Raw genomic sequence first — 16,747 nt, forward strand, 5'->3', positions numbered from 1 at the left:
GAATTCAGATGGAAAAACGGGCCTTGTGACAGCAAGTCTGGGCGGTCTGGAAGCGCCCACGGTTGACCCACCGTGAGATGCCACAGATCCAGGTACAACGACCGCCTCGGCCAGTCTGGAGCGACGAGAATGGCGCGACTGCAGTCGGACCTGATCTTGCGTAACACTCTGGGCAGCATCGCCAGAGGAGGAAATACATAAGGCAGTCGAAACTGCGACCAATCCTGAACTAACGCGTCTGCCGCCAGAGCTCTGTGATCCTGAGACCGTGCCATGAATGCCGGGACCTTGTTGTTGTGCCGTGACGCCATGAGATCGACGTCCGGCATTCCCCAGCGGCGACAGATCTCTCGAAACACGTCTGGGTGCAGAGACCATTCCCCCGCGTCCATGCCCTGACGACTGAGAAAATCTGCTTCCCAGTTTTCTACGCCCGGGATGTGAACTGCGGAGATGGTGGAAGCTGTGGCTTCCACCCACTGCAGAATCCGTCGGACTTCCTGGAAGGCTTGACGACTGCGAGTGCCGCCTTGGTGGTTGATGTATGCGACGGCAGTGGCGTTGTCCGACTGGATACGGATCTGCCTGCCCTCCAGCCACCGCTGAAAAGCCAATAGGGCTAGATACACTGCCCTTATCTCCAGAACATTGATCTGAAGGGAAGACTCTATCGGAGTCCAGGTTCCCTGAGCCCTGTGGTGGAGAAAAACCGCTCCCCACCCTGACAGGCTCGCGTCCGTGGTGACCACAGCCCAGGTTGGGGGTAGGAAGGATTTTCCCTGCGACAGAGAGTTGGGAAGGAGCCACCACTGAAGTGACGTCTTGGTTGCAAGGGAAAGAGAGACACTCCTGTCGAGGGAAGCCGAACTCCTGTCCCATTTGCGGAGAATGTCCCATTGGAGTGGCCGAAGATGGAATTGCGCGAACGGGACTGCCTCTATAGCTGCCACCATCTTCCCCAGGAAGTGCATGAGGCGCCTTAAGGGGTGTGACTGACTCCGAAGAAGGGATTGCACCCCTGCCTGCAGAGAAAGCCGTTTGTCTCTCGGAAGCTTGACTAACGCTTGCTGGGTATGAAACTCCATCCCAAGGTACGTCAGTGATTGGGTCGGTGTCAACTTGGATTTCGGGAAGTTGATGATCCACCCGAACCGCTGGAGAGTCGCCAGAGCGACAGATAGACTTTGTTGACACGCCACCCGAGACGAGGTCCTGACTAGGAGATCGTCCAAGTAGGGAATCACCGAGTGGCCCTGAGAATGCAGGACCGCCACAACGGATGCCATGACTTTGGTGAAAACCCGTGGTGCTGTCGCCAAGCCGAAAGGCAATGCCACGAACTGTAGGTGTTCGTCCCCGATGGCGAAACGCAGGAAACGTTGATGCTCGGGTGCGATCGGTACATGGAGATAAGCATCCCTGATGTCGATCGATGCTAGGAAGTCTCCTTGTGACATCGAGGCGATGACCGAGCGGAGAGATTCCATCCGGAACCGTCTGGTTCTCACATGTCTGTTGAGCAGCTTGAGGTCCAGAACAGGACGGAATGACCCGTCCTTTTTTGGCACCACGAACAAGTTGGAGTAAAAACCGCGTTGAGGTCTCTTAGGTTTGGCCTGGGGTAAGGAGGAATCCTTCCCTTTGGATTCCTTAATAATCTCATCCAATCGTTCGCCAAACAAACGTTCACCAGAAAACGGCAAACCGGTCAAGAACCTCTTGGAAGCCGAATCTGCCTTCCATTCGCGCAGCCACATGGCCCTGCGGACTGCCACAGAGTTAGCGGATGCTACAGCTGTACGGCTAGCAGAATCCAGGACGGCGTTCATGGCGTAGGATGAAAAGGCTGATGCCTGAGAGGTCAAAGACGCAACTTGCGGAGCAGAATTACGTGTGACAGCATTAATCTCAGTCAGACAAGCCGAGATAGCTTGTAGTGCCCACACGGCTGCAAAGGCCGGGGCAAAAGACGCGCCCGTGGCCTCATAGATGGACTTCACCAGGAGCTCAATCTGTCTGTCAGTGGCATCTTTTAGCGATGAGCCATCTGCAACCGACACCACGGATCTAGCCGCCAATCTTGAGACTGGAGGATCCACCTTGGGACAGTGAGCCCAACCCTTAACAACTTCAGATGGAAAGGGGTAACGCGTGTCAGTGAGGCGCTTAGTAAAGCGCTTGTCCGGGACCGCTCTGGGCTTCTGGACAGCGTCCCTGAAGTTAGAGTGATCAAAGAAGGGAATTTTGTTTACTTACCGTAAATTCCTTTTCTTCTAGCTCCAATTGGGAGACCCAGACAATTGGGTGTATAGCTATTGCCTCTGGAGGCCACACAAAGTATTACACTTAAAAGTGTAAGGCCCCTCCCCTTCTGGCTATACACCCCCAGTGGGATCACTGGCTCACCAGTTTTAGTGCCAAAGCAAGAAGGAGGAAAGCCAATAACTGGTTTAAAGACCAATTTAATCCGAGGAAACATCGGAGAACTGAACCATACCACATGAACAACATGTGTACCCGAAAAAACAGAAAAACCCAGAGAAAACAGGGCGGGTGCTGGGTCTCCCAATTGGAGCTAGAAGAAAAGGAATTTACGGTAAGTAAACAAAATTCCCTTCTTCTTTTTCGCTCCTAATTGGGAGACCCAGACAATTGGGACGTCCAAAAGCAGTCCCTGGGTGGGTAAAAGAATACCTCGTGATAGGGCCGTCAAACAGCCCTTTCCTACAGGTGGGCAATTGCCGCCTGAAGGACTTATCTACCTAGGCTGGCGTCTGCCGAAGCGTAGGTATGCACCTGAAAATGCTTGGTAAAAGTATGCAGACCCAATCAGGTAGGTGCCTGACACACCTGCTGAGCCGTAGCCTGGTGCCGTAATGTCCAGGATGCACCCACGGCTCTGATAGAATGGGCCTTCGGCCTTGAGAGAACCAGAAGCCCAGTAGAACTGTAGGTTTCAAGAATTGGTTCCTCGATCCCCCGAGCAAGGGTGGATTTGGAAGCTTGCGACTGTTTACGCCGACCAGCGACAAGGACAAAAAGTGCATCCGGGTGGCGCAGGAGCGCCATGCGGGAAGTAGAACCTGAGTGCTCTCACCAGAACCAACAGATGCAAATCTTTCTGAAATTGGTGGACTGGACGAGGACACAAAGAAGGTGAGGTGATATCCTGATTGATATGAAAGTGGGATACCACCTTAGGGAGAAATTCCGGAACCGGACGCAGAACTACCCTGTCCTGGTGAAGGACCAGGAAGGGAGTTTGTATGAGAGCGTTGCTAGCTCGGACACTGTCCTAAGAGACGAGACCGTTACTAGAAGGCCACTTCCCGTGAAAAGCGGGAAGGGAGACATCTTTCAAAGGCTCGAAAGGCGGCATCTGGAGAGCAATTAGAACCTTGTTCAGATCTCAGGGCTCTAACGGCCGCTTGTACGGAGTGCTGAGAAGACAAACTCCCCGTAGGAACGTGCGTACCTGAGGAAGTCGTCGTTTCTGAAAAATACAGATAGCGCTGAGACTTGTCCCTAAAGGGAACTGAGCGACAACCCATTTTCCTACCTAGATTGCAGGAAGGAAGGAAACATAGACGATGCAACCGGCCAGGGAGAAACACCCTGCGCCGAGCACCGAGATAAGAATATCTTCCACGTCCTGTTCAAATGGAAGAATGGCCCTTGAGACAGCCAGTCTGATTGGTCTGGTAGTGCCCCCGGTTAGCCTACCGTGAGGCACCACAGAACCGAGTACCACAACATCCTCGGCCAATCTGTAGCGACGAGGATGGCGCGGCCGCAGTCGGTCTTGATCTAGCGCAGTACTCTGGGCAACAATGCCAGAGGTGGCACCTAAGGTAGCTGGAACTGCGACCAATGCTGAACTAAGGCGTTTGCCGCCAGAGCTCGATGATTGTGAAACCGTGCCATGAAGCTGGCACATTGTTGTTGTGCCGTGACGCCATTAGATCGACGTCCGGCCTCTGTCAGCGGCGCCAGATCTCCTGAAACCCGTCCGGGTGAGGAGACCATCCTCTTTCGGCCACACCTCAGCGACTTAGGAAGTCAGCTTCCTAGTTTCTACACTTGGGATGTGAATTGTGGATATGGTGGATGCCGTGTCTTCCACCCACATCAGAACCTGCCGGACTTCATGGAAGGCTTGCCGGTTGCGCGTTCTTCCTTGGTGGTTGATGTATGCCACCGCTGTGGAGCTGTCCGACTGAAGTCGGATATGCTTGCTTTCCAGCCGCTGTTGGAAGGTTTGTAGGGCAAGATACACTGCTCTGTGTTCAAGAACATTGATCTGAAGGGTGGACTCTTGCTGAGTCCACGTACCCTGAGCGCTGTAGTGGAGAGAAACTGCTCCCCACCCTGATAGACTCGCGTCTGTCGTAACTATCGCCCAGGATGGGGATAGGAAGGACCTTCTTTTTTAACCAAGAGGTGGGAAGAAGCCACCACCGTAGAGATTCCTTGGCCGCCTGAGAAAGAACGACGACTCTGTTGAGGGACGTCGACTCCTCGTCCCATTGGCGGAGAATGTCCCATTGTAGTGGACGCAGTAAAACTGCGCGAAAGGAACTGCCTCCATTGCTACCATCTTACGTAGGAAGTGCATGAGGCGTCTCAATGTGTGCGACTGGTCCTTAAAGAAGAGCTTGCAGCCCGTAGTGAATGCTGTTTGTCTAGCGGAAGCTTCACTATCGCTGAGAGAGTAAGAAACTCTATGCCTAGATATGTTATCGATAGGGTCGGGGTCGGATCTGACTTTGAAAAGTTGATGATCCACCCAAAACTTTAGAGAGTCTCCAGCGCAACGTTCGGGCAGTGTTGGCATGTTTCCTAAGAGAGTGCCTTGACAAATAGATCGTCTAAATACGGGATCACAGAGTGACTCTGAGAGTGCAGGACTGTGACTACTGCTGCCCTGACCTTGGCGAAGACCAGTGGGACTGTCGCTAGCCGGAAGGTAGAGCTACGAACAGAAGGTGTTCGTCTCCTATAACGAAGCGTAGACACGCTAGTGCTCTGGATCAATCGGCACGTGTGGATAAGCATCCTTGATGCCTAATGATGCTAGGAAATATCCTTGGGACCTTGAGGCGGAGTGATTCCATCCGGAACCGCCTGGTGTCCACGAGCTTGCTGAGCATTTTTAGATCCAGAACGGGATGGAACGGCCCGTTGTTATAGGTACCGCAAAGAATTTGGGGTAAAAACCGTGACCTTGTTCCTGAAGAGGAACGGGGGTCATCACTCTTTCTGCCTATAGAGTGCACCCTGTTTGCAGAAGAGCAGCGGCTCGGCCGGGAGGTGAGAAATTCTGAAGAATCGAGTTGGAGGACGAGAAGTGAGCTCTATCCTGTACCCGTGAGACAGAATGTCTCACACTCAATGGTCATTGACCTATGGCAGCTAAATATCGCCAAGGCGGGAGAGCCTGCTACCGACCGAGGCCGCAAGTCATGAGGAAGCCGCCTTGGAAGCGGGTTTTCAGACTGTCGATTTTTTGGGCGTGACTGAGCCCGCTAAGAATCTGAGCTCCTCTGATCCTTTTGAGTCCACATTGGACGAGGAAAAATGGGACCTGCCCGAGCCTCGAAAAGGCCCAAAACCCCGACTGCCTCTTGCTCTGTTGGGGTTTGTTGTGTCCGGGCTGAGGAAAGGATGAATCCTTACCCCTGGACTGTTTAATGGTTACGTTCACCAAACAGTCGGTCAGCAGAAAAAGGCAACTGGTAGGCAACCTTTTTTGGAAGCAGAATCTGCCTTCCATTCACTTAACGAGCAGACCAGGCTCTGCTTAAAAACACGGAGTAGCGGAGGCTACCGCCGCACGGTTCGCAGAGTCCAGGACAATCTGAATCGCGTAAGAAGCAAATGCAGACATTTGAGAGGTTAAGGATGCCACCTGCGGCACAGATGTACGTGTAACCGTGTCAATCTGTGTAAGACAAGCTGAAATAGCTTGGAGTGCCCCAAGGGAGAGAATGCCGGAGCCAACAGCAGTTCCATCTCCCACTGCAACTATGGATCTAGCTACAAGCCTGGAGATTGGAGGATGCCGCTTGAGACACTGGGTCCAGTCCCTGACCAAGTCAGGGGACAGGGATAACGTGTATCCTAAGCCGTTTGGAGAAGCGCATATCTGGATAAGCGTGGTGTTCCTGGACTGCCTCTCTGAAGGCAGAGTGGTCCAGAAAAATACGTGAAGCTGACTCCTCCACTGGAGGAGCTGTGAGAAATAACCCACATTCTATAGATGGACGCTATAAGATTATTTACTATGGCGTCACGATCAGGTGTATCCAGATTGAGAGCGGTCTCAGGATCAGAATCCTGAGCCGCTACTTCCGCCTCATTACACAGCGAGTCCTTCTGCTAGGACCCTGATGAAACCGAGGCCGCTCATAGTGAGCCCGCTTAGGCTGTCTGGGACTGACGTCCGTGCAGAGCCGTGACTCTGGGATGCGTGTGACATTCCCGGAGCTGTTAGTTGTTCACACTGAGGGGGGCCATGGATCAATGATTCAACAGTGCCCATATTGTGAGAGACATGTCCGGACTGCTAGGCTTCTAGTATCATAGCCATAGTCTCAGAAAAACTGTCAGTAAATACTGCAGACACCGTCCTCATCCCCTGGCCATTAGTGCATACAATGGGAGTCTATGTAACCTGCCGGCCGTATAGCCGTACATGCTGTACCAGCTGTATAGAAAAACATGTGGTTCTGCACCTTTGTTTTACACAGAGAATATGCTGATAACTCCTCCGCATAATCCAGGAGGGTATATACAACGTGCGACCAAACAGTGCAATGTATATAGTACAAGCATATCTATAAGTGCACTTCTGCACTAGTGGGGTTAGCACCACAGGTGCTGCTTAACGCCTGTTGCAGCGATTGTGTGACTATCAGAATGCCAGGGTCTTCCACACTTGTCTCTGTTCGTACAGAAACTGACACTAATGGCTGCCGGCGTCCTTGTAGAGAAGGAAGCCGTGGGCGTGCCTGAGAAAGTGCGGGAATCCGGATTCACAGTGCACACAGTGAGAGGGGTGGAGTATGCAAAACATACTCCAGCTCTCAGCGCTGCTGTGCTATGCAGCGTCACGCCCCTACCCTGACTGTCAGGGCTGTGGGCGGTAACGAAGGGAGACTAGGCCCAGAAGCCGGGGACTCGAGTTAACAGCGCGGCCGCCGTAAAAGCGCGGGCCGCGCTGAAGTCCCCGGCGCACCACAAGTGCCAGCCGCGCCGCAGTCCCAGCGGCCGGCGCGACCGATTCCTAGAAGTGGCCAGCGTCCCGCCCCTCTCCTGACTGGCAGGTCTGGGGGCGGGAACGAACGGAAGCAGGCCGCAAAAGCCGGGGACTCTAGTTATCAGCGCGGCCGCCGTAAAAGCGCGGGCCGCGCTGAAGTCCCCGGCGCACCACAAGTGCCAGCCGCGCCGCAGTCCCAGCGGCCGGCGCGACCGATGCCTAGAAGTGGCCAGCGTCCCGCCCCTCTCCTGACTGGCAGGTCTGGGGGCGGGAACGAACGGAAGCAGGCCGCAAAAGCCGGGGACTCTAGTTATCAGCGCGGCCGCCGTAAAAGCGCAGGCCGCGCTGAAGTCCCCGGCGCACTACAAGTGCCAGCCGCGCCGCAGTCCCAGCGGCCGGCGCGACCAATTCCCATAAGTGAGCCTGCTTCAGCGAAGCTGAATGAGGCCATGGCACAGGCGCCGCAGCGCTGATGTCCCCCGGCGCACTACAACACCCAGCATGCTGCGGTGTGAGCGCCAAATGCACGGGGACACAGAGTACCTTGAGGAAGCAGGGCCATGTCCCTGATGTACTCCGCTCCATCCAGCATCTTCTCCAGGGGCTGTAGATGGAGCACGGTCTCAGTGCCTGGAGACCGGTAAATCCCACTTCACCCAGAGCCCTGTAAAAAGGGATGGGGAAGGAATCAGCATGTGGGCTCCTGCCGCCGTACCCGCAATGGGTACCTCAACCTTACAAACACCTCCGACATACAGTGGGGTGAGAAGGGAGCATGCTGGGGACACTATATGTGTCCTCTTTTCTTCCATCCGACATAGTCAGCAGCTGCTGCTGACTAAAAAGTGGAGCTATGCGTGGATGTGTTGCCTCCTTCGCACAAAGCACAAAACTGGTGAGCCAGTGATCCCACTGGGGGTGTATAGCCAGAAGGGGAGGGGCCTTACACTTTTAAGTGTAATACTTTGTGTGGCCTCCAGAGGCAATAGCTATACACCCAATTGTCTGGGTCTCCCAATTAGGAGCGAAAAAGAAAAACGTATTGCGAGTACGTTTGGGGAACCGAAACTGGTGTTTCTCCTGCTGAGACGCCGACTCCTCTACAGGAGGAGGCGGGGGAGAGAGATCTAACACCTGGTTGATGGACGAGATAAGATCATTTACTAAGGCGTCCCCCTCAGGTGTATCAAGGTTAAGGGCGACGTCAGGGTCAGAGCCCTGAGTTCCCACGTCCGCCTCGTCTTCCTGAGAGTCCTCAAGCTGGGATCCCGAGCAGTGTGAGGAAGTCGGGGAAGAGTCCCAGCGAGACCGCTTAGCCGGTCTAGGACTACGGTCCGGGCAGGAGTCTTCCGCCTGAGACCGAGGGCCCAACCTATGAGCGCGCCGTGGCGCGGACCGAGAGGGGCCTGGAGGCGACAAGCCAACAGGGGCCGGGGCCTGTGAAGGGTCCGGTCTGGACTGCAAAGCCTCTAGCAAGCTTAGAAGACCATTTGTCCATAGACTGTGTAATGGATTGAGAAAGTGACTCAGAGAGTTTCTCAGCAAAAGAGGCGAACTCTGTCCCTGCAGCCTGGTCAGGGGGAGCAGGGGGGTCTACATGAGCCGAGGGGCCCACCAGTGTCCGAGGTTCCGGCTGAGCAAGCGAAACAGGGGTCGAGCATTGCTCACAGTGAGGGTAGGTGGAACCCGCAGGTAACATAGCCCCACAAGAGGTACAGGCCGCAAAAAAACCCTGTGCCTTAGCAGCTTTGCTCCTTGTGGACGACATGCTGTTGTCTCCTAGGAGAGTGATCACTGAGGGTAAATGGGAAAGGGGTATACAGCCCACCGAACAGATAGATATAGATATATACGTATCTAATCCGGCACCCTAGGGGGACCAGCACCGGGTGACCGGTGTGGCTTACCGACCGCTAACGAGCGGAGTGTGTCCTCCAGATTCCCTGCCTTGGATCCCCCTGAGCTGCAGAGCTGTTCACTAAGAATCCTTCACCGGCAGAATGCCAAAAAATGGCTGCCGGAGCGCTCAGGGGAGGAGTGGAGCCGTGGGCGGCGCCAGCAAAGTGCGGGAATCTGGGGTCCCCACAGTGATCAGTGAGGGGGGAGGAAACATGCAGGATGCTCCAGCCCTCACATCTGATGTCAGGCCGGTAATCCCGCCCTTACCCCTGACAGGCAGGCCCGGGGGCGGGATTTTTGCGACTAGGCCGCGATGAAGCCGGGGACTAAATTTGAGACTGCGCCCGACAAGCAGGCACGGTCGGCGCGGAAGTCCACCGGCCTCTTGGATTCAGCAGCTGCCGCGGCTTCCAGGAAGAAGGTGCGCTCCCTGCACAGTCACAGTCCCCCATGGGGACACAGAGTACCATTGAGTTGCAGGGCCCGGTCCCTGAGGATGAAGAGGCTCCGGTCCGGCAGGTTCCCACAGGGGCTGCGGATGGAGCACGGTCCCAGTAAATGGATGACCGCTTAGGATCCCACTTCTCCAAGAGCCGCTTAAGGGATGGTGAAGGAGACGGCATGTGGCTCCAGCCTCTGTACCCGCAATGGGTACTTCAACCTTAACAACACCGCCGACTTAGTGGGGTGAGAAGGGAACATGCCGGGGGTTCCGTGGGGGCCCTCTTTTCTTCCAACCGACATAACTAAGTTGAGAATGCATGAGTGGATGTGTGCCTCCTTCCACACAAAGCATAAAACTGGGGAGCCCGTGATCTACGGGAGGGTGTATAGGCAGAGGGGAGGGGTTACACTTTTTAAAGTGTAATACTTTGTGTGGCCTCCGGAGGCAGAAGCTATACACCCAATTGTCTGGGTCTCCCAATGGAGCGACAAAGAAATATAACATTAAATCAAAAAACACAAAAACATAGTGGAAATGGTTACCAGTTACAATGGTAATAGTACCATCATTTTTTTGTATGCAAGCTAGCATTATTAGGCCAATTGACAAATGACACGCTAATCAAAATCTGATCCAAGTCTGATCAGAGTGTAAGCACAGTGTGATCACATTGTCTCAGATGACAAAGTTGAAGCACACTGTGAGGAGAAGATGGAGAAGAAATTTCTCCATTCTGTGATGTCACCCGAGTGAAGTCCGATGACTTCCACACATCTATAGGCTTGATTTTCTGACTGTGGACCAATTTGTGAGTCAAATCACAGCATGCTGTGATTTTTTTTTTCTTATCACAAATCTGTATTAAAAAAAAACCCCCAAAAAATCAATGCTCAGCACTAGCCCCATTGAATAATGGTGTAAGTGCTATCGGATTTAAAAATAAATAAATAAATTGGTTGACACTTGTCCAATATATACAGTGGTGTGACCCAGGCCTTAGTCGGAGTAATTTTAATATAATGAAAGGTTCTAATGGAATGGTGATGTGAATACTGGAGCGCATTTGCTTCCTGGAGCAAAATCTGGAGATTGGACATGTTTTTCTGGATACTGTGGGAAACAAAAGAAATCACCCCAAAAAGGAAAGTATTTTAGCCCTGTTACACTTACTGGAAGCATTTTGTTTCTCTCGTTAGTCACTCAACATTTTTCTGTTTTATACCTGCATATAAGTCTAGGATCTGTGCATCTTGTATGACCCTCACAATTGGGGCCTCCAAGTCATTCACTGGATTTAACTTGACAAATACCCTTGCTTTTTGCACATGACAGGGTACTGTCCTATTTTACATATTTTTCTACTAAAAACGACAAAAAAAACACACTTGACAGGTAACCTTCTACACTGTACATATGGATGGCTATGTTTAAAGAACAACACATATCTATAGGTTCTACCTGTATAGCATCCCAGTGGGAAATGGACAAAAATATACATATTTATCTTGAATTGGGCTGGGTTTTTATAGGATGTAATTTCTTGATTTTGTAAATGGGGAGTTATGGACCTTATGAGAGGTTGCATTTAAATTAGCACATAATACTATTCAGACCTTCAGGAACAAGTTTGTTTTTCACCATTATAAGATATGATTAAATGCTATTAAATCCACTTGCATTACATTTTCCTTTCACTTAAAGGCGTTGTCCACTACTTGGACAACCCCTGCTCAATCCCCTTTTTCACCCCATAAAAATAAATATGCCTATACGCACATCCGACACAGAGCAGTTCCAATGATTTCTGAAGCCACGTTCCTGGGGCCCATGTGACAATGTCATGACACGCGAGCCCCTCGACCAATCATCACCGGCTTTCTTCTCACCGCCTTTAGACATTTGAGCGGGAAGTTAGCGCAGTGCTCGCATCCTGCTTAAATGCCTGGAGGTCTGAAGGTGGGATGACAGACGCCCACCACGGATTGGTCGTGGGGAGCATGTGTCATAACAATGTCACGTGGGCCCCGGGACTGTGGCTTCAGAAATCACTGGAACTGCGGTCGCACCAAAGTAGAGTATAGGTTTATTTATTTTCACGGGGGAGGACAAGGGGAATGAAAAGAAGTTGTCTAGGTAGTGGACAACTCCTTTAAAGGTAAATGAGCACTTTCAGTCTAAAACTGCATGAATATTTATTTGCTATTGTGTTTGTTCCAGAAGAGAAAAAAAAAAAAAAGCTTCCAATTTTTTTAATATCCTTTTTTATTAGGGTAAATATTCTCAAGAAAAAGTGCAATCACAGCTCAAAACTGATGCAACTTACCGTTCTACATTCTTCAAGCTCTTGTTGCATTTCCTGAAGCTGGTTTTCAGTTTGCATCTGAATGGCTTTCTTCTGAAGCTCCATTTCTTCTAAAGCTAACAATGCCTGCTGCTCTTTTTCTTGCATAGTATTCAAATGCTCCTCCTTGCCCCTTGTCTGTGGTGGAACAAAAAAAAAAAAACTTAATAGGTGTAACATTAATATGGAAATACTTATTAGCAGAATAAACACCTGTACTGCTGAAGTAACTCTATAAATATAAGAAATGTGTGGAAAACAGAAAAAATGTACTGCTATGAATGTTACAACGAAGGGTATATAGTATACATACATTGGCCCAGATTCATTAAAACTGGCATTTTGCATTCCAGTCTTTATGAAAGGTGAGATAGAGTAAGGCGTACCAAATTCATTTTGTGCCGTAAGAGTTCAGACACGGAGAACTTTAAAAGGGACAAAAAAAAGGTGTATAAAAGGTAAGGTAAGAAAGTTTCAGGAACTGTATATTGAGAAACTCCCTGTTAAAGACGCATTCCCAAAGGCATTAAAACAGTGACTTACAAAGGCATTTTTAAACTTTTCTTGATGCTCCTCTTCCAAGATTTTTAGCGTTTCCTTGTGTTCCTGGTCTTTATTTTTTAAGGCTTCAGCGTGTACGTTTTCCAGTTCATGAATACGATGATCACAGTTTTTCTAGAATATGAAAATAAGACACTATCAAATTTTGCCTCACTAGAGAACATCGTACATGAAAAATGAAATCATTTTAAAACAAAAAACCCAAACATTTAAATCAAGATTTATAGATTTAAGGGAATGAGTAACCAGGTTTTTGCTATGTAATCTGAGAAGAGCATAATGTAGGCACAGGGACCCTTATTCCAAAGAAATATCACTTGCTCAGCTGCTTGCTGCAGTTTTGATAATATCACTGTTTCATCTACAGCACATCTAGTAGCGCTCTGAATGTGGAGCCCTGTATAATCCTGCCCACACTAATGATTAGCAGCTTTCTGTGTACACTTTAAATTGGCAGATAGCTGCTAATAAGTGGGAGAGGGTTAGATGGAGCAGGAGGGGCTACATAGCGTGAGACACCTTGTCCTCTAGTAATAATCTCCAGATGATAAAACACGGATTTTATTTAAAATTACAGAATTGAAAATGACAAATCCCTGCAATTAGAGTATCTACTATGTAATAAGTGAATCATAATGTAAGGGCAAAAACCTGCTGACGGATTTTCATTGAGAGGGAAAAAAAGAAACATTAGGAAAATTCAGACAAAAAAAGATTGGTGTCAATCTTTTGTTCGTAAGGATAGATGCGTGCGACTGTTTTCTCCACATCTGAGAAAAATTGTCAGATTATGCCACATAGATTCAGAGTTTCTCCACCTTCTCTATTCAGTCTGTGAAAATTGGATGGCACTCACACATGTGCACAGCCCCATAAAAAACACATTGGTAACAACCACGAATAGTACTCATCTGATTTAAACGGTCATGTGCACGAGCCCCAACTGTAATGAAAAGCTTTGAATGTCTAAAGGATTCTCCTACTAAACTACCATCAGCCCTTTGTTAGCCCTCTCAACAGCCTTAGAAATGTGTCCTAATTTCACTACCACAGCCCTCCTTACAAAAGTCATTTTTTCCTAATACAGTGGTACCTTGCTTAATGAGAACAATCCGTTCTGGGACTGTGCTTGTTAGTCAAGGTACTCGTTCAGCAGAGCAAGATTTCCCATAGGAAATCATTGCAATGCTGACGATCCGTTCCACAACTTCTAAAATGTCCCATCCTGGTCCCCTATTCTATCATTCCACACATGCACACAAACACACACACAAACACACATGCACGCACGCACATATTATATGCTCACCTTATCTTCCGTTCCATCGCCGGTCTGCTGGGACTTGCTGTTCTCTGGTACAGGGCCGGGCCGTGTAACGCGTTACCATAACGACGAGGCAGGAAGTTCCCGGCCAGAGCGCTGACGTCAAAGGCAGAGCCGCTTGCCTCTGATTGGCCAGCACTCTGCCTTTCATTAGCGATGACAGGAAGTTCCTCCCTCGTCGCTATGGATGCAGATACACAGCGTGGACTGGAGCGGAGCGGCGCACTACAGCACTCAGGAGGCCGGCGATGAAATGAAAGGTAAACATATTATGTTATATTATACGCTCACCTTACCTTCCGTTCCATCGCATGCCACCTGGGTCACCGCAAGGACGTCGCGATGTACCCGGGAACTACAAGAACCATGAGACTGGCGGTGGAACGGAAGGTAAGGTGAGCATAATACTGTGTGTGTGTGTGCGTGAGTGTGTGTTTGTGCGTACGTGTGTGTTTGTGTGGACTGCAAGTGCGGGTCAGAGTGTGGTCGATGTACGAAACCGGAAGTATGCGCGGTGAGAATTTCGCTCGCACAGCAAAGCTTTCTCGTAAAGCGGGTTACAAATTTACAGAAAGCTTTGCTTGTTAAGCGAAATTCTCGTTAAGAGGGTTACTCGTTATGCGAGGTACCACCGTATTAGGCCTTGATATTCTAAGATAAAAAAAACACACCTTCATAATATCCACCACTTCTTGCTTCACACGGCTGAGCTCCTTTTGGATCTTCACCCGCTCCTCCTCACTGGCCTGCTCTATAGCTTTGATCTGATCTTCCATGTCTTGCTTGCCTTTTCTGTGGGCCTCCTCCGTGCTCTGTGACGCACTCACAACTTTCTCTAATTGTTCAAAAGCTAAAAGGAGAATAAATTACAAGAAATTCAGTCAAGTAGAAAAATAAATACATAAAGGTGATTTCTGGTCAACATTAGAGAAAAGATTATAGCTAATTAATAATCCAGAAAAGATAGCGGAGCTTTCAGAACAATCTATAGAAATTGATGACCATAAAATGTTACAGTTTGCAGTTTTTGGGGCTTTATATCTTAGAACACACATAATGACATACACTTGATAACAATTGTGCTTTTTAGAAATTGGGTACAAAAAGAAAAAAAAAAAAAAAAGTTTTGAAAGTATTAGGCAAAGCCCATTACACCCCAATATTAGCTGAAGAGGATCTGAGCTGCATTTTTCATCAGCGGCAACTAGCCAGTGAATGGCGTTGTGAGGTGTCGGATCCGTCAATTGTTTACAGTTAGGCCTGGATGCCTGGATACCAGGGATGGATCTGACATTAAGGCCTAAGACATACGTCATGAAAATCGGAGCGAGTGGAATGCGATAAATCATTGCATTCCACACGGACCAATATTAGCCTATGTGCCAGCACCCATGAGCCATTATTTTCTCAGCCCTAATCGTACCGAGAAAACAGTCGCAGCATGCTGCGGGTGCAATGCGATCCTTGTGTCTAATCGCACCCATTCAAGTGTATGGGGCGAGAGAAAAATTGCACTGCACTAGCAGTACACCAGTGTACGCGAGTGCAGGGCGAGAATGACAATAGCCGGCAACGGAGGAGATATGGAGATAAATCCCTCCCACCCCTCCTCAGTGCCGGCCCGCCCCCCGCAGCTGTGGTCCGATCACAAGATCAGACCCAAATCGCAGTGATACTCCCATTACACTCGGCTCCCGCTGTACAGCAGATTGTCATGCGAGGATCGCACTAGTCCCGTGTGGCCCCGGTCTTATAACTCGTATTAAGGGTAGGATTAAACCTAATGCCTTCTTGGATACCTGGACAGGACCATCGGATACAGCGTGTATCACGTTCGTTCCTACGCAAGCTTTCCAGGACCATACGGGCTCACGGTAAAACACTACATGAAAATTAATTTGCCATGACCTGCCAAGTAAAGCCGGAGATTTGAGTCTACATTATATAGTGAAGGTGCTCGCCCCTGTGAAGCCCAGCCTGTGGCAATCATGAGGTTCTTCAGTAGGAGGACATCAGCCATGGCAACAGATCAACACCCCTCAATTGACTTGCGAGGGTGGGTATCAAAATTGTCATACTTGAATTGTGCATGTTAAGTGCCGTTGCGCGAGATGGACACAAGCATTTAAGTGGTTAAACAGCAGAAAGCGCAAGATGTTGGTGGACGCCGGCTGTATAATACTGTATGAAAACTAACAGATCTGATTTCAGATCTGTATTCAATAGAGAAAGAAAAATGGGAAAGTAACTAAAAGCAACAACTTTAAAAATGTTTTAATGTTTACGGTTAAGAAACAAAAAGCAATTCTGAGGATAGATTCCCTTCGAGTTACCCACCTCAATAGCTGCCATTAGATTACCCAACCATATTCTTTAAACACACGCATCACTAATGAAGTACAAGGACTTCATTCTGTAAAATACTCTGGTTGGCTCCATGTATGTATTTTCAGTAATATGGAGTAGTAAACACCCCAAAACACTTCCATATAAAAATCTTCATATTTAAGTCCACAGAGGCTCTTTGTCAATTAGGCCTGTCAATTTATTGATAAACTGTGCATTGATTCCACAAAAGGTCACAATAATAGGCTAAATAGTACCCAAACACAAATAAAAACACTTGGCGTATATAAAGAACTGTGGGAATGAGATGTCAAAGAAAACAAGGTAAGGCTACATGCGCACGCTGCTTCTTTTTCGTGTTCACAAACTGCAGCCAAAACTGCAGCCAAAACTGCAGCCAAAACTGCACCTTGTCAGAGAGAGCCTGGAAATGTCACAAAAAATGTAGGTGCATTTTTGCTGCTTTTTTGGTGCGTTTTTGGCTGCAGTTTTGTCAACAATTGTTTCATGTATTTTTCAGTTCAAACAAGCCCATAAAGCTTGTTGAATTGGAAAAAAAAAAAATTAGAAATA

The 16,747-nt window shown here is 49.3% G+C and overlaps 1 protein-coding gene across 5 annotated transcripts in view; it reads right to left on the reverse strand.

The window, feature by feature from the left end:
- GOLGA4 (golgin A4) overlaps positions 1 to 16,747 on the reverse strand; it is a 246,749-nt gene that overhangs the window by 87,302 nt on the left and 142,700 nt on the right. For all 5 annotated transcript variants that reach the window (XM_075315051.1, XM_075315054.1, XM_075315052.1 and 2 more), the window contains 3 exons: positions 14,500 to 14,678; positions 12,487 to 12,618; positions 11,926 to 12,081 (listed from right to left, as the gene is read on the reverse strand). In XM_075315051.1, the coding sequence (XP_075171166.1) occupies positions 11,926 to 12,081; positions 12,487 to 12,618; positions 14,500 to 14,678 (467 nt within the window). The remainder of the gene's footprint in view (positions 1 to 11,925; positions 12,082 to 12,486; positions 12,619 to 14,499; positions 14,679 to 16,747) is intronic.

This window comes from Anomaloglossus baeobatrachus, chromosome 6 (genome assembly GCF_048569485.1).
Source record: "Anomaloglossus baeobatrachus isolate aAnoBae1 chromosome 6, aAnoBae1.hap1, whole genome shotgun sequence".
NCBI classification, from domain to species: Eukaryota; Metazoa; Chordata; class Amphibia; order Anura; family Aromobatidae; genus Anomaloglossus; species Anomaloglossus baeobatrachus.